Source organism: Ursus americanus, chromosome 28 (genome assembly GCF_024610735.1).
Source record: "Ursus americanus isolate L20-20 chromosome 28, mUrsAme1.1.p, whole genome shotgun sequence".
In the NCBI taxonomy this organism is placed as follows: domain Eukaryota; kingdom Metazoa; phylum Chordata; class Mammalia; order Carnivora; family Ursidae; genus Ursus; species Ursus americanus.
Window position 1 is genome coordinate 20,309,815 of NC_142154.1, and position 24,163 is coordinate 20,333,977.

Below are 24,163 nucleotides of genomic sequence, written 5' to 3' on the forward strand. Positions count from 1 at the left end.
AGGGTAGTTTATTATGATTTTTAGCTTCCTATGAATTAAGAAACCTTAATTCATAGTGTCAAGCAGTATCAACAGCTATAGACATCCCAAAAAGAGAGGCAAATAGACATATGTGCCTCATGAGGAAGGAAGCAACACCACCCAAATAGCCTCGCTAAAAGAATTGAATCCAAGCCTGAGTAAGCCTCTAAATTCTGCCAACTTGCAGAAACAGTGAAACATGTCAAACTGCACATGAATATTCAACTAGTAAAAATCAGATTGTGGGAAACTTTGCAAGACAAAATGGCCCATGTTCTTCAACAGATAGAATAAGGAAGAGAAAGGAATGGGAGAGAGTCAGTAAGTGGGAAAAAAAATAGAGCAAAGCTCAGTTATAGTGCTAAAGGGCATGCAGGTGATGAAGCTATAATGAAATGCAAGTGTGATGATTTTAAGACATGTCTGCATTATTTTATTTTATTTTATTTTATTTTAAGATTTATTTGAGAGACAGTGCAGTGGCGGGGGGGCAGAGAGAATCTCAAGCAGACTCCATGTTGAGCACAGAGCCAGACATGGGGTTCAATCTTGTGACCCTGAGATCATGACCTGAGCTGAAACCAAGAGTCAGATGCTTAACTGACTACACCACCCAGAAAGCCCCATGTCTGCAAAAATTCTAAGCACTCCTCCCTCTCCTTGAATCTGGACTGGCCTTAGTGACTCACCTATAACCAGGAGAATGCAATGGAAGTGACTCTGCATAACTTCTGAGGCTAGGTTATAAAAATCAAAGACATTTCCTCCTCCCTCACTGGAACACTCACTCTTGGAGCCCTGAACTACTGTGTAAGAAATCTGATTTCTCTGAGACTGCCATGTTGTGAGAAAGCCTGGGCCACGTGCAGAGACCATGCATGGGTCCCCTGGTGGATAGTCCCAGCTGAGATTCAGATCATAGCTGACAGATAAGATCCACTCTCAGACATGTGAGGGAAGATGCTTCTAGATGACATCAGCCTCCAGCTGTTGAATCACCTCCAGACACTGAGTCCTCCCAGCTCAAACACCATGAAATAGAGATGGTGGTGTGTTCTAGCCCGTTTCAGCTGGCTTGCAGGAGCCAATTGTCAGCATCTTTTCCCAACTCCACATTCAGTGATGTCACAAGGTAGCTTGCAGGTGGTCATGGTAGGAGTATTTACCCCGTAGAAATCAGCAAATACTAAATCAGGGGCATTCCTCTGTGCCTTGTCTGAATTCCTGACCCACAACATCGATGAGCATAATAACATAGGTATTTTAAGCCATCTAGGTTCAGAGTCATTTTTTTTACAACAAGGAAATGACTACTGTAAATAGATAGTGGTCACTTTTGTGGGGAGGAAGGTGATTGAGATGGGAACTTCTGAAACTTCTGGGGTAGCTGGAAATTCTGTTAATATGGGTGGTGGCTATAAAGATGTTCTTGAAATAATTAAGTCATATATTTGTTTTGTGTGATTTTCTGTGCCCTTTATAATAAAAATTTCTTTAAAATAGTCTTTTTTATGGTGGAGGTAGTAAGGAGATGACTTCAGTTTTCCTTTCCAATATATATCCAGCAAAATGTATTTTTAAAGAAGATTTTATTTAAAAAAAAAAAAAAGAACCACTATTCTAACAGCGAAATAACCAGACTTTCCCAAATGAGGCAACCGTTAAAATCTAGCCAATTAAATCATGTCTTTGGTTAAAAAAAAAAAAAGATTCTGTTTTTTAAAAAATTTGAGAGAGAGAGAGAGAGTTCATGCGAGATAGCAGGAGTTGGGGGGCAGAGGACGAGGGAAAAACAGACTCCCTACTGAGCAGGGAGCCTGATGCGGGGGTCTATCCCAGGAACCCAGGATCATGACCTGAGTCCAAGGCAGATGCTTAACTGACTGAGCCACCCTGGTGCCCCTAAAATGCATTTTTTTAACTTTTTTTTAAAATGTAAGCTCTATGCCCAATGTGGGGCTTGAACTCATGACCTTGTGATCAAGAGTTGCATGCTTTATCAACTGAGCCAGCCAGGTGCCCCCCAAAATGCATTTTTTCATATGAAATAACTCTCAGATGATGCTAAGAGTTAAATTAAAAAAATTTGAAACCTAACCTGTGTAAGCCTATAGAAGCCTCAAGGTGATGCAATATATATTCAGAAAATAAGCAAGCATATAGTCTCAAGGGAGAGAGCCACTTATAATGAGTTCAATTCTTAATTCCTCTTGATCAAAGTAAAAAATGAGTTTACTTTCAGCTTATACAACTATCATAACATTTATGAGTGTGCCAGAATTTATGGGATATAAAATAAAGCCTTCTTACTACGTTTCTTACTGTGTTTTACATAGAACAGAAATATGCTTATAATTTATTTACTAAGGCAATTTTTAAAAATTGTACTTACTTATTTGAAAAAGAGAGAGAACAAGAGAGGAAGCATGAGTGGGGAGAGGGAGAGGGAGAAACAGACTCCCTTTTGAGCAGGGAGTCCAATGTGGGACTCAAACCCAGGACACCGGATCATGACTGAGCTGAAGGCAGATGCCTAACCAACTGGGCCACCCAGGGGCCCTTACTAAGAGAACTTTATATTAAATGCTTTGAACATACAGAGTGTTCCTATTTTAATTGTATTAGATATTGCTAGATTTGATCAGGTTGGATATTAGTTCCTAATATGTAGTGCTCCATATTTAGCAACCTTAGAATGACAGAGTAATAATAATAGCATCAGCAGGCTGGCACAGTGCCCCACATAATAGGTCTTCAGTATTTGAGCTGTATTGAGTTGGTAGAGTGCGTAGTCATATAGTATGATTTCAGGTGTGCAAGAAAGGTCCCGGCCACAGGTTCTGAAATTCCACCTTTAGAATGTACTTCCTTTGGTCTGTCAGACTGATATCTAAAGGAAAATATCACATCCCTTTCAGCCAACACCTCTACAGGAGGCACGTGTCACAAATCTCATGAGACTTATGGGAATGGACTTGGCCCCATGGCAAGGTAGGAAAGACCTCAGAAAGGGAGGGGGGAAGCTGTGGAATGAATGCAGAAGGGGGGGTTGCAAAGATAAGCTTCGCCTTCTTCACACCCACTCTGTTTAGCAGTCATAAGTTCTCCAGCTTATTCTGAGAAACCTTTTTTTCTAGAATGTGGCAAAGGGCTGAAAGGTTTCTTGGCACCAAAAGGAAAGATTTAGGAATGAGGTAAAATGTAATGGGTTAAGCACTGGGTCAAATAACACATGTAGCAGGATTGATTAAACAGTATCTCAATGTAGCAGTAGCTTTATTAAATAAATGTCATCATTTCTTACATTTCAAAACCCCATCATTCATGCAGTGGTATCCAGTGCTTTTTGATAAATTCAGCCTGTTTCAGGGATTCTAACCTGATTATTACTTCAGTCTCATTTAGTTGTTAGCTATCTCTGATCACTATCTTTATAACTAACATAACTACGTAATTAGCATAACTGCAGTGAATCTCTCTCTCCCTCTCTCTCTCTTTCTCTTCCTTTGCCAGTTTATGACAATGTGACAGTCTGAGTCTCCTATGAGAATGGGTGTAGTGGTTATTTTGTGATTATCCCCATTTCTGCCTGACCTGCCTCCCCCCATGAGGTACTTCACTAAAGTAGTGGTAGGCATGTAACTGCAGGCATGAGGCTGGCCTTCTCTGTGTGCTCCAGAGATCCCTTGAGTCCTCCCAGGAGATCCTATTGCAAGATGGCAAGGGCCCAGGATCCAACTCTTAACTTCTATGAATGTTGGTGGCCTCGGCACTAGCCAGAGACGATCCCATTCTGCCCCTCTCTGCCCCTGTTTGTATAGTCAAGAGTAGTGGTGGTAGGGGTGGCATTAAGGGTTCTAGAGAGTGGCCCCTGATCTGAGCATGGGGGTGCTCAGCAGTCTGATGGGTTTTTGACTTACAAGTTGAAGCATAACACCTTGTATTCTCAGCCATGAATGGTCTCTGCAATTCTCAACAGTTCCACCTTGATGATGTATCTTTCAGGTTTTAGCCTCAGCTTTGCACAAACCATTGAATAAATAGAGGTACAATTTATTTGTGTTTGCTATCAGGGACTCCATGACAATGGAAAATGCACACTGGATACTTAATTTTTACACATGAACAAGACTCCTGGTCACCCTAATGTATTACAGTGTGATCTTTGATGTAATTGTGTATTTTTGTCTCCACTGTGTAATTGTAAAACATAGAACATTGAAACAGAAAACAAAAACCCATAAAAATATGATGCTGATGACTCCTTTCCACTTCTCACTTCTTGCACCTCAGTTTTCTTTTTCTTCTCCCCCTTCTTTTTTTCATGCTTGCTTCATCTTTAATTTCTCTTTTTACGTAGCTGTTTACTCCTTTAGTAACCTATTGGTGGCACCGAAAGGCATTTCTTAGGCTACTTGGTAGAAATAAATAAAGAGAAATAAAGAGTTTGTAGAATCTCTTACTGATTAAGCAATTTAGAGATTGCTTAATAAAGAGATTGTAGAATCATTTACTGATTAAGCAATTTATCTCAACTGGAGTATTGTCACGTTCACTCCATCCTACTCCAACTAAAAACAAACTAAGTTTACTAACATATGCTAGCAAAATATTACTTTGTGTTTAGTGCATTCAATTTTAAATCTTCAAATTGCCAAACATTTTTTAATGAAAACGTTTTCAGAGATTGATGACACTTAGATGACCAGGATGGTATTCGTGAATGGTTTCGATTTAAAAATCGAAGAAACAGAACATGTCAACATTCGGTTTCTGCGGAAGTTTTCTCTTGCCTGGCCTTCTGTTCTTCTGTCGTAATCCCAGACACAACTGCTAAGTTGCTTACACTGCTGGCATGTCCAGGTCTGTCTAGTTTGTCCTGACTGGCTTTAGCTTTCCTAGGATGGCCGTGTAAACTTTTTGACCTTAAAGACGGGAATCCCAGAGTTTGGTCTGGTTTCACAGACAGTAAACTTTCCTTTTCAGTTCTGTCTGTGACAGCTAGAGACAAACGAGAGATTCGAGGGACCGTTTCAGACACACAGTTTTCATCTTCGGTGTCTGCGAATTGCTCTTTATGCTCGGCGTGCCTCTCAGCTTCTGACACGATGTAAGGGATGTCGGTACTGCGAGAACGTGTGATCTTTTGAACTTGGTATTTCCATTCTGTCGTCCACTGTTGAACTGTAGAGGGGCGTGCTGGGTCCATGATTGAACTGTACTCTGTACTCCAGTTGTTAACCCCACTGACCAGCTTTCGTCCACGGGAATATACAAAGCTTCTGGACTTCATTGTTTTATAAGCACTCAACGTTTCGTCAGGGTGATAGCGTGTCAACTTCACTTCTTCCAGGGGATAGGAAATCGCGCCTTCTATCTGTGTTGTTTCCACTGTGAGCTGAGGGTTTTGAAAATCTGCTTTGTTCTGTCCATGCATAACATCTGTTTGATTTACACTTGGGGGAACAGTTTCTTCCTGTTTAGAGTCTGCCTGCCTTCCATCATCTTCGGCTGAAATCCCAATATCTGGACCTAATTTCAGCTCTGAAGAGTTCTTGACATTGTCTAATGCAAGTTGACTGCAGTCTGGTGTTGCTGGTGGGCTTGTGCTGGGTAAAAGGTGAAGGCTGCCCTGACGCTCTGGTACCAGATGCATTTTTGACTCCTTCTCTTCCTTCATTCGGAAGGAACAGGCTTTTTTCCTGAATCCTGTCCCTGGTGGCATGGAGATAGAAGCATCCTCGTAGAGTAACTCCTCTCCATTAAAATGATATCTATACATGCTGTAGCCATCAGCACTATTGATACTGCTTTGTCTTAGAAGAAAAGTTGCATCACATTCAGAAGAAGCTCGGGACCGTGTCTGTATCAGGTCAGACTTATCAATTCCTGCAAGATTTTCAAGAGCATTCACCATTCTGTTAGACAATTCTTCCAGCTGAGAAAGCCGAAGGTCAACCGTCTGTAGGGAAGTTTTCATAAAATTTTCTCTTTCGTTGATTTCTTCCAATCTCATTGACATGTTTTCAACTCTGGTGAACACAAAAGATAGTTTTATTAAGCTGAGATGACCTAAATATTAAAAACAAAAGTATAATGTTATTATTGTTATGTGATTTTCTGGTCTTTTGAGAATCATGGAGCTCATTGGGTGTGTTTTCATACTACTTCATATTTCAAACTACTAAAAATGACTGTAGGAGCATCAGAAAGTAATAGAATTACAGTTAACACATAACAGTGTGTACTAGTCAACCACTCGGGGCTCTAAGTGTCTTATGTATTGATTAATAAGTACTCAGTGAGGTACTGTTCTAGGCTGGTTTAATCCTCACAACAGCCTTATGAGGTAAGCACTGTTATCATCGTCCCCATTTTAATGAGGAAATCAAGTCATCGTGTAAATAATTTGCTCAAGGTCACATGGCTGGTAAGCAGTGAAGCTGTACACAGTGTACATTTGAATGCACACAATCTATTCTAGCATTTGCTCCAGCTTTTGTCTCTTAGCTGGTACATCACATTGCCTCTGAGAATAAAGGAAGATACTAACACTTAGGTTTTTGAGGTTTGATTACACCTGTCAGCAATTAATGGTTATGATGATGAAATTAATTAAAATCCTTATTTAAAGTTCAGGGGATTCAGAACATGAATTGTTAGTAATTAAGTACAGATTACCAGATGGTTTACTTAAGGAACAAAAGGTCATTTAATTATCTGAAGAATACCACTAACTTTAAATTGCTCATTATATTTGATAATTAGCATTCCCTTAATGGGTTTTTAAAAAAAAGACCATGGTAAATTATAAATATCCACTGTTAGATTTTTAACTCCTAGAAGATCAGGCAACAACTTATGAAACCATAATGTTGTCTGAATTAAAACCTGCTGTATAGACTATGTTTCATATTTCAAGAATATGTACAATATGAATTTTTTCAACTGCTTTGTGAAATTTAACTCTAAGGGGCAGTGAAGTATGCCCAGGACCTAGCACTGCCTTCTTTTTTTTTTTTTTTAAGATTTTATTTATTTATTTGACAGAGATAGAGACAGCCAGCGAGAGTGGGAACACAGCAGGGGGAGTGGGAGAGGAAGAAGCAGGCTCCCAGCAGAGGAGCCTGATGTGGGGCTCGATCCCAGAACGCCGGGGATCACGCCCTGAGCCAAAGGCAGACGATTAATGACTGAGCCACCCAGGCGCCACCTAGCACTGCCTTCTAAAAGTTGAATTTGGGGCACCCGGGTGGCTCAGTTGGTTGAGGGTCTGACTCTTGATTTTGGCTCCGGTCATGATCTCGGGGTCAGGAGATCGAGCCCCTCCTCCGGCTTACACTCAGTGGGGAGTCTGCTTGGGATTCTCTCTCTCCCTCTCCCCCCCCCCCCCACATGCGTGTGTTCTCTCTCTCTCTCAAATAAATAACGAAATCTTTAAATAAATAAATAAATAAATAAATAAATAAATAAATAAATAAATAAATAAATGTTGAATTTGTCCCCCAGGACTTGGTGGGGGTGGGCAGTGGGGACAACCCTCTGGATCCTCTGAACCAGCAGTATGGTGGGCCATTCCAGCAAGTTTCCCTGGGTGAAGACCAACACTTCGGTCTGATTCTGTCATGCTTTGGTTTACTCCCACCTTCCGATCTTTTCTTAGAAACACACAGGCAGTCTCTAGGGTCACCCAGTTTGCATTGAGTCTATTTCTAGCAGGTCCTTGCTACCTTTTTACACAGCCTTATAAATCCTTTCACCTGTTCTCCTTGCTTTCCTCTTGCCTACTTCCTGAGTGGCAGCTGCTTTTTTCTGCACTACATTTCTGCTCTCCGACCGCGTCTCCTGTGCTTTCCTCACTCCCTGCTACCTCTGTGGTTACCCTTCCCTATGTTCTCCCAGAGCTGCTTTTGCCAATGCTGTGCTTCTGTTGGCCACACTGACAGCTGCGCTCTGATGTGTGGGAGGGTCCTTGGCTTCTATTCTTAACTTTTTTTTGTGGGGAAAAGTCTATTTATATGTCCCCTAGGAAACCACATCATTTGAGCAGGAAGGGTCTGGCTTCCTGGACATTTGCCACCAGGAGGACCAAGTTCACTGTGTATGAGAAGTCCTCACTTCCCGACTAGAGATACTACAGGTTCCAAGGGTTCTCTCTCCTCTTGCGTTTTATGGACCAACAGAACTTTCACTATTAATTTACATTACTTCAATTAAGACCTGATTTTCTCTGTTAAATGTAATGTCTCCTTGCTCACTTCAAATCTGTTACCCTCAATGATTCCTTTTGTGTCAAAATCCACAATATCCTCTGTAAAGTCAAACTTGAGATCCTTTAACAAATACTACATTAGGAGATAATGCAAACTCTGTCCAAACTCTGAAAATAAATAAATAAATAAACATAGATAAATATCTCTGGTAGAACATAGATAAATATCTCTCCTCTCAAATCTTTTGTAAGTCCCTATGTTTTTCCTGTATTACCTAATTCAGATAACAACATGGCCAGCCACTCATACATAAAAAGGAAATTTGTTATTTGTGACAACATGGATGGACCTAGAGGGTATTATGCGCAATGAAATAAGCCAGACAGAGAAAGACAAATATCCTATGATTTCACTCATATGTGGAATCTAAAAAACAAAACATGTGAATGAACAAACAACAAAACAGAAACAGACCCCTAAATACGGAGAACAAACTGGTGTTACCAGAGGGGAGGGGAAGAGAGGATGGGCAAAATGGGTGAAGGGGAGTGGGAGGTACAGGCCTCTGGTTATAGAATAGGTCAAAGACATGAAATGTATAGCATTGGGAATGTAGTCAGTGGTATTGTACTAGTGTTGGGTAATGACAGATGGTAGCTACACTCATGGTGAGCAAAACATAATGTACAGGTGTCTCAAGTCAGCATTGTACACCTGACGTTATGTAACACTGTGCATCAACCACACTTCAATAAAAAAACAAAATAATAAGGAAATCCCAAAGTCATCTGATTCTTAAGTCTTCCTTACTACACTCTGCCTTCCTACTTCTCTAACCCCCCAGCCCCCGGCATTGAATAAACTACCAAGCCCCATGGTAGGACTCCTCTGTGGGTGTCTCTAAATCTCCTCCCATTCCTACTGCCACTCCCTTAATTGAAACTGTGGAAGAAACAATGTTTCACGATGTGGCTTAGATTAAGAAAAATGATCAGCTGCTTATTTCAAGCTTATAAACAGCTGCAGTGTTGGAGACAACAAAGTTTAAACGGTTATATCAAATCAAGGGACATTGTATTGAGGTTTTTATAGTATGTGTGAAAGGAGAGAGAAATAAATGAGTTTAAGGTCACTTATATCTGAAATGATGAACAAAAAGGGTGGATAATTAACCATCTCCTATGCTAGCCATATTTTGTGACTTCCCTCAATTACTTAAGACATTTCACAAATCTTGACATCCCTACAAAGAGTGATTTCCATATCAGATGAGGAAGGACAGGCTAGCTAGGAAACACTTTGACAAGAGTCCCGGACCTGTTGACATACTGAGTGGCAGGAAAACACATAAGAGAAGTCTGTCATTTTTGATAGAGCTTGTAGCAAAACATGAACTTTCTTACTTTCTAAGTCTTAATTCTGCTTTCCTTTCAGTATGGAGTGAAATATTTTTCAGCATAGCACAGAATACAAGGGTATTCTAAGGCTAAGTGGTTTGCTCTTAAAGACGTATTTCTCACATGCCATATTTCTAATTTCATATTTTCTTTTATTTTTTTAATTTCTTTTATTTCTTTTTAATTTTTCTTTTAGAAATTTTCACAAGGTAAATTGACTGTTTTTTTCTTTTGGTATTCAGTTGTATGAATCACCCATTGTGTAACTTTAAGATGTCAAATGTGTTGATACATTTATATATGGCAACATGATTACCACTGTAGTGTTAGCTAACACCTTTATAATGTCACATAATTATCCTTTATTTTTTGGGGGTGGGGAGGATTAAGATCTAGTCTTTTAGCAATGCTTAAGTTAATAATACAGTATTTTTTACTATAACCACTATATGGTACATTAGATCTCCAGGACTTATTTATCTACTGGTTGCAGATTTGTACCTTAAACAACATATCCTCAATTCCCATGGTAACCCCTGGGTAGCCACTGTTCTACTCTTTTTTTTTTTTTATGACTTTAGCTTTTTCTGATTCCACATGTACATAAGATCATACACATTTCTCTTGCTCTGTTTGACTTATTTCATTTAAGCATAGTGTCCTCAGGGTCCATCCATGTTGTCACAAATGGCAGGGTTTCCGTCTTTCTCATGGCTAAATAATATTCCATTGTATATATAAACCATGACTTCTTTATCCATTCATCTGTTGTGGACACTTGGGTTGTTTCCATATCTTGGCTATTTCAAATAATGCTGCAATAAACATAGGAGTACATATATCTCTTGGATATCCTGTTTTCATTTCCTTTGGATATATATACCCAGGAGTGGAATTACTGGATCATCTGGTAGTTCTATTTTTAAATTTTTGAGGAACCTCCATATTGTTATTCATAGTGGCTGAACCAGTAAGTTTTCATTTCATACCTAGAGAATGCAGCAAGTTTATGTTTAACTTTATAAGAAACTGCCAAACCATTTTTCAGAGTGGTTGCCCCATTTTATAGTCCCACCAGTGTAGGAGAGTTCCAGGAGCTCCGTGTCTTTGTTGGCAGTTGGTATTGTCAGTATGTTTTTATTTTAACTATTGTAATATGTGTGTAGAGTTATCTCATCATGGTTTCAATTTGCATTTCACTAATAGATAATAATGTTGAGCATCTTTTATGCACTTATTTGCCAAACTTAAGTCCTCTCTGGTGTGTCTATTCTCATCTGTTCCCCTTTTTAAAAGTTGGGTCATTTTCTCCCATCTAATTAAGTTTTGAAGTCCAGAAGAGTTCCAGAAGTTTAAGACTTTTAGAATGTTGCTCAGTAGCACTGGTAGAGTGGACATCCTTGCCTTGCTCTCAGTTTTAGGGGGAGAAACCATTCAGTCTTTGCCATGTTAGCTGTGGCTTTTTAAATAAATGCCATTTATCAGATTGCAGAAGTTCCTCTCTGTTTCTGGTTTGCTGATAAGTTTCCTTTTTTTTTAAATTTATTTTATTCATTCTTTTTTTTAAAAATCAGGAATGGATGTTGAATTTTGTGGAAATATTTTTTTCTTCACCAGTTGATATCATATGTTTTCTTTAAACTGTTAATGTAATGGTTACATGGATTTTCAAATATTGAGCATCCTTTCATTCCTAAGACAAACTCTGCCTGGTTGTGGCTAGACTCAACTTGCTAATATTTGTTGTGAAGTTTTGTATCTATGATCATAAGGGCTAGTATCCTATAGTTTTCTTTTTTAGTTCTGTGTTAGGTTTTTGTGTCAGGGTCATGCTGGCCTCAGAAATAAGTTGGGAAATGACTATACCATTTACTGTATAGATGTTATAGTGGTTGTTCTGGGGACGACAAGGTGGATAGTAACATTTCACAGTCTACTTAGCATCAGTATTTTACCACTTCAATTGGATGTAAAAACATTACCACCATATGGGTCCATTTTCTGTCCACCCCTTTATGCTTTGGTTGTTTTAGATACTACATAGACACATAGTGAAACCCCCAACGTTCCTTCATTCCTGATATTGCAAGTTTATTCCGGTATAGGTTCTTCTGTCTGAAGAATTTCTTGTAGTAATCTTTTTAGTGCCCACCTGTTAACAATGAATTCTCTAAGAAGGTCTTTATTTCATATTCATTCCTGAAGAATTTTTGTTGGATATAGAATTCTGGGGTTGACAGTTCTCTTTTCAGCTTTAAAACCATAATGCTACTTTTTCCTGGCCTACTTGGTTTCTTGTGAGAAATCTGCCCTTATTTCAATAGCTGTTCCCCTATAAGTAATGTGTCATTTTTCTCTGGCTGTTGTAATTTTTTTTTTTTTTTGGTCTTTTGTTTTCAGAAGATTCTAACTTGTACCTGGGTGTGCATTTCTTTGAGTTATTCCTGTTTGGTGTTTGCTAAATTTCTTTAATGGTAGATTTATGTCTTTCACCCAATTTGGGAATTTTTCATTTATTATTTCTTGAAGTATTATTTTCTGCATCACATTTTTTCTCTTTTACTGAGACTCTGATAGCACAGTGTTACACCTTTTGTTACTGTCCCATAGTTCGACGAAGTTCCTCCCCCCCCCCAGTTTATTTACTCTCTTTTGCTCCAATTAGGTAATTTATATATCTATATCTATGTATCTATCTATCTATCTATCTATCTATCTATCTATCTATCTATCTATCTCTATCTATATATATATATATCTTCAAGTTTATAGATTCCTTCCTCTGTCATCTCTGTTATGCTATTGAGCTTAGCCAGTGAAATTTTAATTTCACTTATTGTATTTTTCAATTCTAAAATTTTCATTGGTTCTTCTTTATATCTTCTATTTTTTCTAAGACTTTCTATTTTTCCATTAGCTTCAACATTCTTTGCAATTTTGTTCAAGCATTTTTATAATAGTTTCTTTGAAGTCTGTCAAATAATTCAAACATCTGTACTACCTTGGCCTTCACATTTATTGATTTTTTTTTCTCCAGGTAAACTGAATTTTCTCTGAATTCTTCAGATTCTAAGTTGTTTTTAAATTATATCGTGGACATTTTGAATATTATGTCATGCGACACAGAGTCTTGTTTAAATCCCATGAAGAATGTTGATATTTTTCTTTCAGCAATTGATTGACCTAGTTAGGCTCAAGCTGCAAGTTCCACCATGATTTTTGTGTTGTGATTCCAATTTCAGTTGAATTTTAAAAGTCTTGGCTGTGCTTTTGGAATCTTTCCTGTGTATGTAAAGCCCAGTGATCAGTTTGGGACCTTGGTAGTGGTCTACTCGTTAGTTCAGAACTCAGTGCCTTTGAGATCTTTCTTCTTTTTTAATACAGACATTCACTGTTATAAGTATTCTGAGTACCGCTTTTGCTGCAACCCATAAATTTTGGTTATGTTGTGTTTTCATTTTTACTCACTTTTAAGTATTTTCTTTCTCTTTAAAAAAATTTTAAACTGTGGTAAAATACATATAAAATTTATCATCTTAACCATTTTTAAATGTACATTTCAGTGGCATTTAGTTTATTCACACTGTTGTGCAGCCTCAAAGTACTTTCTAATTTCCCTTGTGATTTCTTCAACTCATTGGTTATTTAAGACTGTGTTGCTTAATTTTCATATATTTGTGAATTTTCCAAATTTCCTCTTGGTATTAATTTATCATCTTATTTCATTGTGGCCAGAGAACACACTTTGATTAATTTCAATCTTTTAAAAATTTGTTTGGATGTGTTATATGGCCTAACATATTGTCTATCCTGGATAATGTTCCATATGCTCTTGAGAAGAATGTATATCCTGCTGTTGTTGAGTAGTGTTCTGTTAGGTTGAGTTGGCATATGTTATTATTCAAGTCTTTTATGTTTTTATTATTTTCTGCCTAGTTGTTCTATTATTAATGTAAGTGAGATATTAGAGTCTCCAACTATTATTGTAGAACTGCCTTTTTCTCCCTTTACTTTGGTCAGTTTCTGCTTCACATATTATGAGGCTCTGCTATTAGGTGCATATATGTTTCTAATTATTCTATCTCCTTGATAGATCAACCATTTTATCATAATTTAATGTCCTTCTTTGTCTCTAATAACAATTTTTGTCTTAAAATCTATTTTGTCTAATATTAGCATATGCACCACAGCTATACTAATATTTTAAAGACTTATTTATTTATTTTAGAAAGAGAGAGTGCGAGGGGGGTAGGGGCAAAGGGACAGGGAGAGAGAATCTCAAGCAGACTTCCCACTAAGTGTGGAGTCCAATGTGGGGCTTGATCCCAGGACCCTGAGATCATGACCTGAGCTGAAATCAAGAGTAGGCCACTTAACCAACTGAGCCACCCAGGCACTTGATAGCTATACTAATTTTGATGACTGTTCATGTGGAGTATCTGTTTCCATCCTTTTACTTTCAAACTATGTGTCTTGAATCTAAAATGAATCTCTGTAGAGAGAATGCAATTAGACCATGTTTTTAAAAATATACAGTCTGACAGTCCTGTGTTTTAATTGGAGAGTTTAATCCATTTATATTTAATATGATTACTAACAAGGAAGAATTTGCCCCTATAATTTTACTATTTGTTTTCCACATGTCTTATGTCTTTTTTTGCTTAATTCCTCCATTACTACCTCTGTCTGTGTTAAATAGACATTTTCTAGTGTACCATTTTAATTCCCTTTCCATTTATTTTATTATATATTTTTGAGTTGTTTTCTTAGTGGTTGTCCTAGGATTACAATGAACATTTAATTTATGGCAATTGAATTCAGATCAATGTCAATTTAATTTCAATAGTGTAAAAAATTTGCTCTTTTAAAGTTTATTCCTCTTCCTCTACTTTACGCTGTTGTTACAGATTACATCTTTATATGTTTTGTGCCCATCTATATAGACTTGTAATTATTGCTTTCTGCAGATATCTTTTAAATTTTATAGAAAATAAAAAGTAGTCACAAACAAAAAATATATTTATAATGTTTTTTATACTTATGTATGTAGTTACCTTTACTGCTGCTCTTTATTTCTTCATGTAGATTTTAGTTACTGTCTGGTGACCTTTCATTTCTGCCCAAAGGACTTCTTAGTATCTCTCCTAGGGCAGGTCTAGCAGCAACAAATTCTTTCAGTTTTTGCTATCTGGGAAAATCTTAATTTCTCCTTCATTTTTTGAAACACTGTTTTGCTAGATAAAGTATTTTTGGTTGATAATATTTTTCTTTCAGCACTTTGAATATTTCATCCCACCGCCTACTTGTTCCCTGATTTCCAATGAGAGGTCAGCCTTTTATTTTACTGAGGATGTTTTGTACATGATGAGTTCCTTCTTTCTTACTGTTTTCAAGATTTTTTTCCTTTGGCTTATGACAGTTTGGCTATGATTTGAATAAATGTGGATGTCTGAGTTTATTTTACTTGGAGTTCATTAAACATCTTGTATATGTAGATTCATATTTTTTTTAATCAAATTTGGGGAAAATTTGGCCTTTATTTCTTCAGATATTTTATGCTACTTTCTCTTTTGTCTCCTTCTGGCACTCCCATTATGTGTATGCTTTTATGCTGATGGTGTTCCACAGATCTCTGAGACTCTGTTCATTCTTTTATATTTCTCTTCCTTAGACTGGATAATCTCAATCGATTTATCTTCAAGTTCACTGATTCTTTCTTCCACCTGCTCAAACCTGATTTTGAGACTCTATAGTAAAATTTTCATTTCAGTTCTTGTACTTTACAATTCCAGAATTTCTGTTTGTTTCTTCTCCTTTTCCTCCTCCTCCTCCTTCTTCTCCTTCTCCTTCTCCTACTCCTCTTTCCTCCTCCTCTTCGCCTCCTTCTCTTCCTCCTCCCTCTCCTCTGCCATTGTCGTCATCTCCTCCTCCTTCTTCTTCTTCTTCTTCTTCTCCTTCTTCTTCTTCTTCTTCTTCTTCTTCTTCTTCTTCTTCTTCTTCTTCTTCTTCTAAAATATAACTTCTATCTCTTTATTCATATTCTCTACATGGCAAGACAGCATTCTCTACCTCTCTGTAGATCTTTAGAGATGGTTTTCTTTAGCTCTTTGAATGTGTTTACAAAACTGATTTGAAGTCTTTGTCAGAAAGTCCAACATCTGGGATTTCTTAGGGCCAGTTTTTTTTATTGCCTTTTCCCTAGGTGTGGACCATACTGTCTTGTTTCTTTGCATGTCTTTTTATTTAAAACTGGGCATTTTGAGTAATATAGCATGGCAACTCTGGAAGTCAGATTCTCTTTCCTCCCCCAGGTTTGTTCTTGTTGATTCATATTGTGATAGTTGTTGCTTATTTAGTGATTTTTCTGAAATGATTCTATAAAGCTTGTATTCTTTGTTGTGTGTGGTCACTGAAATCCTGTTTTTTTTAATTTTGTTTTTCGTTTTTTTTTGTTTTGTTTTTTTGTTTTTGTTTTTTAGCTCAGTGGTCAGCTGATGATTGAACAAAGATTTCCTTAAATCTGGAATAAAAAAAATCTCCCAGTCTTTGCTGAGGGGCTCTGTGCATACACATCTTCAACACTGAGACAGAGTTTGCATCTTTGTCTTAGCCTTCACTTCCTGTTTGCACAGCACCTTTAGGGCATCTAGAATTGGAGGCTTTCAGCCTTCTCAGGTACTTTCTGAGCGTGTGCACAGCCTATGAATGCACATGGCTTTCTAGATTTGCAGGAATATGTCAGAGCTTTTCAAAGCCCTATGGACATCTCATGTCCCAACCTTTTCTCTGAAGCTTTTTGGTTAGTCTCATTTGCCCCAACTCTGTTATTTTTCACCTTGGGGAATAGTGACCAAAACATTTGCCTGTAAATGTTTTTGACAAATGCCGTCTCCCCATCCTCACCTCTGGCTAGCAGTTTTAGCCCAGGGGTAGTTACAAGTCAGGGGAAATTAAGACAAGTCTTTTGAGACAATCTTTCAGGGAGTCACCAGATGGATCAAAACAGATGATTACAGTTCTTTGTAGATGAGTTAATTTTTGCTTCCACTGTACCAGGAATTCAGTCTGTTATTCTCATGGCTGCCACTGAACTGAAGAGCAGTGTATGGGACCAGGTAAATTGAAATGCCACAAATCTCACTTAAAAAAAAAAAAGATTCAGCTATGTTTCTTGAATAAGCACTCCACAAATTGTTGCAAGCCATTGGTTCATTTCCATCTTTCTAAAAAAGTTGATTGAAAGTTTTGCCAGTTTTATGGAGGGGTGGAATTTAACAATTCCTTACTCTAACATTTTTTGTTCACTTTGTCTCCCTCAATGCTTTAGGTATGCTAATAAGGAGAACCACACGCACACACACACACACACACACACACCCCACACACATGCACACACACATGTACACACATACACATACAAATACAGTTGGGGGTGAGCTCTAAAGTTCATAAGCAAATTCGTAGGGTTACTTTCCCAATCTCATCCCTCTCTGTAATCTGCTTGGTATTTCCAGTACCCTGGAGCTCCCTCTTTCCAACTTCCAATCAGAAATCTGGGGCTTTAATTAATTCACTCTGCCCTGCACTTCCACAACTTCCAGGACCAAGTGGCAGGAGAATAGAGAGAGAACACAAAGCAATGGCTCCACCTTCTTGGTTCTTGATGCAATAGGTAGGGAATTTGCTAGACCACTGGATCTCCTACAACTGACTCAGTTAGGGGAACAATAGGAAGGGAAAGAAGACACTCCTGGAATTAGCAGGATGAAGTCTCAGTATAATTTTCTTTAACATTAAAAGAGATATGACCTCATATTATACCCCAGCTGATAAAGCAAAAAATGTTAGTTGTTAGGAATAATTCTTTGCCTCCAATGGCTTCTTGCTCCAATCCAAAACAATAACACAGGTACTCAATCATGTCACTCCTTGCTTAAAAACAGTAGCAGCTGTTGCTACTATCTTAACATATAAGATTAAAAGCTATATTTTATTGCAATGTTGGGTACCAAGGAGTGTGTTAGAAGGAAACCTTAGGGGCATCTGGATGGCTCAGATGACCAGGCATCTGCCTTTGGCTCAGGTCATGATCTCATGGGACTGGGATCAAGCCCCATGTTGGTCTCCCAGCTCAGTGGGGAGCCTCCTTCTGTCTCTTCCCCTCCCCCCGTTCGTGCTCTCTTTCTCTAAAATAAATAGATAAATAAATAATCTTTTTTTAAAAAAGGAAACCTTATAATCTCCATTGATAATGTTTCTATGATAGAAACAGTTGGCACTATCTCAGTATTATGTAAAGTGCCACGTAAATGCAGCTTCAGGTTTTCCCTTCCAATTCCATAGCAGCCCTTAACCTCCTTCTATAAAGATTTCTGTTTCTTGGGACACCTAGGTGGCTCAGTCGGTTAAGCATCTGCCTTTGATTCAGGTCATGATCTCAAGGTCCTGGGATCTAGTCCCACATTGGGCTACTTGCTCAGTGGGGAGTCTTCTTCTCCCTCTGCCTCTGCCTCTGCCTCTCCCCACTGCTTGTGCTCTCTCTCTCTGTCTCAAATAAATAAATAAATAAATAAATAAATAAATAAATAATATCTTTTTAAAAAGATTTCTGTTTCTTATATACATTTAAGACTTTTCAGAATCTGGTCCCCATCCTGCCTTTCTGTCTCATCTTGTTCTTCACCCTCAAATTTGCTTCACAAACATTTCATCATCATCAAAATGGAAAAAGAAAATTCTCCTAGAACTTGAGAACCCCAAAAGCCAGGGCATTTGATGACCTCAGTTTGGGAAAACTTGGTCTAGAACTTACTACCTCTGATATTTGTAGAACCAGATGAATGAAAGCTGCCTTGGTGACGCCAGGGATCCCAGCCATTGTATATAAAATTACATTGTTACCCTGGCTTCTAGTACTATTTAATTAGATTAATGTGACTGCATTGTTTATTATTGTTTATTATTTTTTAAAATAATATTCATTTTATAAAATAGGTCAATATTTGCTTTTGTGTGTTTCAAATCAGTTGGTCAAATCACTTATAACTATTACTCTAGTATGACTAGTATTTGGCTCAAAGGGACTATTTCTTTGGATGGTAAGTATTTTTGTGATACAAATGCACTTTTTTAGACTGAAATACTGATTTCTTACCAGATCTACTTCTATCTATTTTTGCCAACTTGAATTCATGGCTTCTTGTAATTATTTCTGTGTGTGGATTCACATATAGATCACATAAGTAGCTTCACTAGGTTTTTTCTTATTTAAATTCAATCAGCCAACATATAGTACATCATTAGTTTTTGATATAATGTTCAATGATTTATTATCTTTGTATAACACCAGGTGCTCATCACGTCACGTGTGCTTCATTAGGTTTTTATTTCACACACTGTGGTAGCATTTACTTTGCAGCAAAAATTCTTCCATTTAGAATACTTTTGTAAAGGGCACGAAGGCCATTTTTCTAACTACCAAACTACTGAGTTTCAACTGGCAGACCAGAAGGACAATTTGTGAGGGCTAGCCTTTTATACCAGAGGAAACCAGAACCAAGTGAAATCTATAAACTGGCTGGGCCCAAAGTAATCATTTTCCTGTCTTTGAATAGAATTTAAGCCGCACATCATTTATGACAACACTTGCCCTGCCTTTTACTACTTTATGGTGTCTCCTTCTAAAACCCCTGGGAGCCCAGAACCTAACTTGCTTTATCAGTCCTAGTGTGTTTGTTAATAGTTGTGTTTGTCCCCCTCACACTTCTCTCTGTTTGATTCAGAGATTAGTACAGATTGGTCTGCAGAGTTTTCTTTAAAAGGCCACATCCCAATGCCCTAATCAGTCTCAAAATCTGGCACATACATAATTCTACTTGTTTTGTAAATTAAGAAAGTTAGAGATAATGGTACCAGATTAGCAATTGACATTGCATATCAGGACTTCTTTTGTTTTAGTTTGCTTTCAAGGAAAAAGAAAGGCTGTTTAGGATCAACATTTTGTCAACTTCAGGATTCTCTTTGAGAGGTGCCCATATTCATCTTAGGGATGAAGTGCTCCACCAGCTCCTCTTTATTGTGCAGCTGTCACCAGTGACAATAAACAACATCAGCAAGAACAGCAATAACAACAGTAGTAGCATGATAGTGCTGTGACAATTAAGTGAAATTGTGTAAATGAAAGCACTCTGTGAGCTGTAAATTCTACCCAAGTGTAAAATAGCATGACCACGTGAAGTAGATGTGACTGCAAATCTCCTGAGGCTTTCATCTGTATCTTCATATATCTATTATTTAGGATATTTGGTTTTGGACATTATACTACTAAACCTGAAAGTAGCTTAATTAAAACACACTTTTTTTGTTAAGGCATTGTAAATAAAATTTTCCATTTCATTCTAACAGGTACAGCAATATATAAATTTGTGGCACTTTTGTAGTAACTTCCAAGAAAATACCTATATATGACATGACTTTATTGGAGTTTCATAGACTCTTATCTATTAAATATAAGGTCCAAATTCATGTTCTCATGGTAAGAGTCCCTGTGTGTGTTTCCAAAAGACAGAACTTAGATATTTGGAGTTCTGTAGTATGGTAGTTACCAAAACCTGTTTTATGTGCAGTCATCTTTTCATGTGCAATCATTACCCTTCACCTGCAAGGCATCTTATAAATTATATGAGAACATTTCCTTAATGACAGAGCTCAATGTTAACCTAAAAACATAATGTTAGTGGAACAACTAGATCTGGTTTATACTTGAAGAAACCCATGTTTCAAGGTTCCATGGTATTCTATATTGAGTTCTAAGACTATTCTTACCCTGTAATTTTATTCCAGGTCTACAGGTCATAAACTTGTCTAATCCAGTCCAAATTTTATATCCAGCTATTTTAATTTCCATCTACTTCTTCATTTGAGGCTGCCTTTTAAGTTTAGTAATTATAGTGAGAACACTCAGGATGGAACCTGTTTGTGCTTATTGACAGAGTTTTTTATGTGAAAAGACTAAACAAAGAACAAGACTTAAGTCTTAAGTCTTCCTGCTTTCTCATTGTTTTTAATAAGCAAAATACTGAAGACTTACCAAAAGAATATTAAGCTCTCTAGGATTTTAGCTCTAGGCCACGTCATTTATATATACCGACATGGCCATACTTCAGACCTCCTTGGTTTCTAGAATTCAAGTCATCTAAATTAGCTTTTTCTGGCTATATTCCGCTTTCTGTTCAGGCAAGACTCTGGTCAGCCACTCATTGAAGCTCTCAGTAATAGCCTAGGCTCTTTCTCCCTTACTTCCAACATAATAGTGCCAACTCTACTCCTTTTTCTACTGCCACTAGGACTCCACAGCTGGGCAGAGAAAAATGGTATCTTGAGGCCATGTAATATGTTTATGCTACCATTTTAAACACTAACATCATTGTGGTATCTCCACTGATTGGTTCTTGGGAGCATTGGTCACTTTCAGCCTCGCTTTTGCTATGCCCCATGCTTCATTCACTAACTGCATCCTTGCCCGTGGACTGTAGAGAGTCACTGATGAAGGTCATGGGAGTCACCTTGACTTGGTCCAATACAAAGTCATGTTAGCTAATTTCACTTACATCCTCAGTATTCCTGCTGAGCAATCTCTTGGCTAGCTCCTTTCCTATCATATTTCCCCAAAGGTGAATTCAAATCTTCCTAGTGGCTTCAAGTCTGTAATATTGCTAGGTGTACTCTTTCCCCATTCCTAGCATTCCTTCCTATGTGTCTGGACTTTCCGTTGGTATAAAACTCTTGGCCTCTCTCTAGCCCTTTATTTATCCTTGAGGAAGACTGATTTTCTGGTTGGAATTTGGGGACCAGGACACCAGCTTGCTTTTCTCTCTTTCTCTTTGGGAGCCAGCTGCTTGCAGAGAACAAGGGTTTGCACTTTGTTTTGTCCATATGGTAAGCTTAGTGGGGAAAGCTGATTCTGCCTGTGAGAACGGAGGCCTGCAGGTGCCTGTGACTGAGTGGCTATGGCTAATTCTGGCTAATTCTGTGAATTTGGCAACAACTGAACCACATCCTCTAGCACAACATTTATTACTAGTAAAGCCAATACTATTTTTATCTCTCTCTGCCTGATATCTGCACCTGTCCTTGAATTGGCTCTCAAAGTCAGGCAAGGAACAAGATTGTCATTTACAAGACACATTAAAACTCCCAGATTTAATCCCACCCCTTCGCCATAATCCAAGTTACTTTGACTCCTATTAATTTCTGAGATTAAGACATTCAGATGGAATCTTTCCCAAACGTCTCTCCCATCACTGTGTGTTTGTCTTTCTATGACCTTGTCTACATCAGAGGAATTACACACTTCCTCTCTGAGACTCTTCTCTCTTTCAGATCTTCTTCTACTGACTATCTCATTTCTCTCCTTCTTGTCTTTCTTGTTATGGTTTCTGTTACCAGCATCTCTACCTGATTACTCAGGAAAAGATGCTAAATAACATCTCAAGACCACACATTGCTGCTTTCCTAATCAAGCTTAGAGGAAACCCAACACCTTAACCCAGATCCACAAATATGACAAGAAACCACTTGACCCAGAGGTTTTGAGGGAATCCAAACCTTCGATTATAGGTTTGGCTAGTCTAAGACCCATAGACACTTAAGTACAAGACCAACAGCATTTAAAATGTATAATTTATGAATTATAGCCTGCATATTTGAAAATATCATATATGCAAAATAAAAATTTATGTAAATGGAAGATACGAATGAAGAAGAGATAATAAGGAGGCAATGTACACCATGTATTCCAAAAACCTATAATAATGTACCTGTTATAATTAAATATTAAGTTTGGTGCTAAGCTTCCTTGATGACATGGGAAAAAAAACCACACTGGATTACATAATTCTCATTGTTCAAGAAAAGGAAGTTGAATCTCTGACAAAGTTTTTTTAGAAAATATTTTTTCAACTCAATTGCTCTTGAACCTGTGAACCAGGGGTTGCCAAACCACAAAAGGAATGATGTTCTCAACAGTGGATTTTCAAGAGACATAGAGATGGCCTTGAAGTTCTGATTGATAAAGATACGTGTTACTAGGTATTAGCCTGGTATGATGAGATAGAATATCTAGGTTGACAAATTCTACCTTGGTTGTGCTGGCAGAAGTTATTTGTAAAATGTTCTTCCACCAGCCCTCTTGGTTATCTGATATTAACCTTTAAAGCAAAGAAACAACACCTGTCAACACCACCAGTTGTTTTGGTGCTGCTGATATTAAAGATTCTTCCTGACAGTTATGGGTAGCAGAATCGTTTGTATATTGAGACTGTTCCTAGTTGCCAATAGCACCTGTCAAAATCAAAGTTTCAAACTCAGAGGGAGCATAGTTGATTTCCTATTTGATATTCATTGAGGATAGGATGGTAATTTGCATTGACGTCAGGACATGAACTTTTTAGTCATCCATTCATTCAAAAACTCAAGCTCCTGCTATGTGGAGATACGCAGGCTTCTTGACCTAGTCTAAGGTGTGAGGTGGTCAGGGAAGTTTTCCATAAGGAATTGACATTTGAGCAGAGATCCGAAGGATGAGTAGACAGAGGTTACAACATGTGCAAAAACCCCTATGCAGGAAGGGAGTGGTGGCTTTGAGGAAATAAAAGGCCGAAAAGACTTCAGTACCAAGAATGAAGGGAGGGCAGTCCAGGGGGAGGCTAGACCTGGGAGCAATGGGAACTACTGAAAGTCTTTTAAAGAGAGCTAGTGGGGAGCGATGCAACCAGATTAGAATCTAGTGAGTGCAAAATGAATTGAAAGAGCAGAAATGATTATGGAGAGCTCAGATGTTCTCAGAGCTCAGATGCTTTCTGAGCAACTGCAGGAATCCTAGTGAGAAATGATGGTAGCTTGTACTAGTGTGCTGGTAGTAGAGTAGGAAAGAAGTGCGTGTGTGTGTATGTGTGTGTGTGTGTGTGTGTGTGTGTGTGTGTGTATTCATTCACAGGAGGAAGAAAGCAGAAATTGATGATTTGACAGTGTCTGTCTTGCTAAATGAGGTGGCTAGTGGTGCTACTCTCAGAGCCCAGACTACGGAAGAGGATGTCCAAATTTGGGAGGAAAACCATGAGTGCAGTGCCCTAAGTCAGCTAAGTGGGCATGCTGGGTGGGGCTTTGGGTTAAATACCCTGCTGCAGGGTTGTGCTAACTAAAAACTGAATCATGCTGTAAATATCTGATTGAGGGACTAAATGTTGGATCTCACAAAATGGTGACATTGGGTGAAATCGTTAGAACTTTATATATTACTTTCCAAACATTAAGGGAAAGCCATGAATTTGGTTCCTGTACATGAGCCCTCAAAACACCCTGTAAACTTCCTGTGTGAACACGTTTGTGAGACTGAGTCATGCAAATTGCTGGCCCACGTTTTGAAAGGTACCAGACAACAGGGAGGCCAGGCAGGGACTGATGCCAACCACACCTTTCATGGAGGCTCGCTCCTAACCAGACCCTGCAGGTCAAATGGTGCTGGGGATGACA

At 38.1% G+C, this 24,163-nt stretch overlaps 1 protein-coding gene across 1 annotated transcript in view; it reads right to left on the bottom strand.

Annotated features, from left to right (window-relative positions):
• Positions 1-4,780: 4,780 nt before the first annotated feature.
• The window catches only part of TRPM1 (transient receptor potential cation channel subfamily M member 1), a 70,225-nt gene continuing 50,842 nt past the window's right edge, over positions 4,781-24,163 (bottom strand). Inside the window, exon 27 of the mRNA XM_087856558.1 lies at positions 4,781-6,053. Coding sequence (XP_087712684.1) covers positions 4,781-6,053 — 1,273 coding nt within the window. The remainder of the gene's footprint in view (positions 6,054-24,163) is intronic.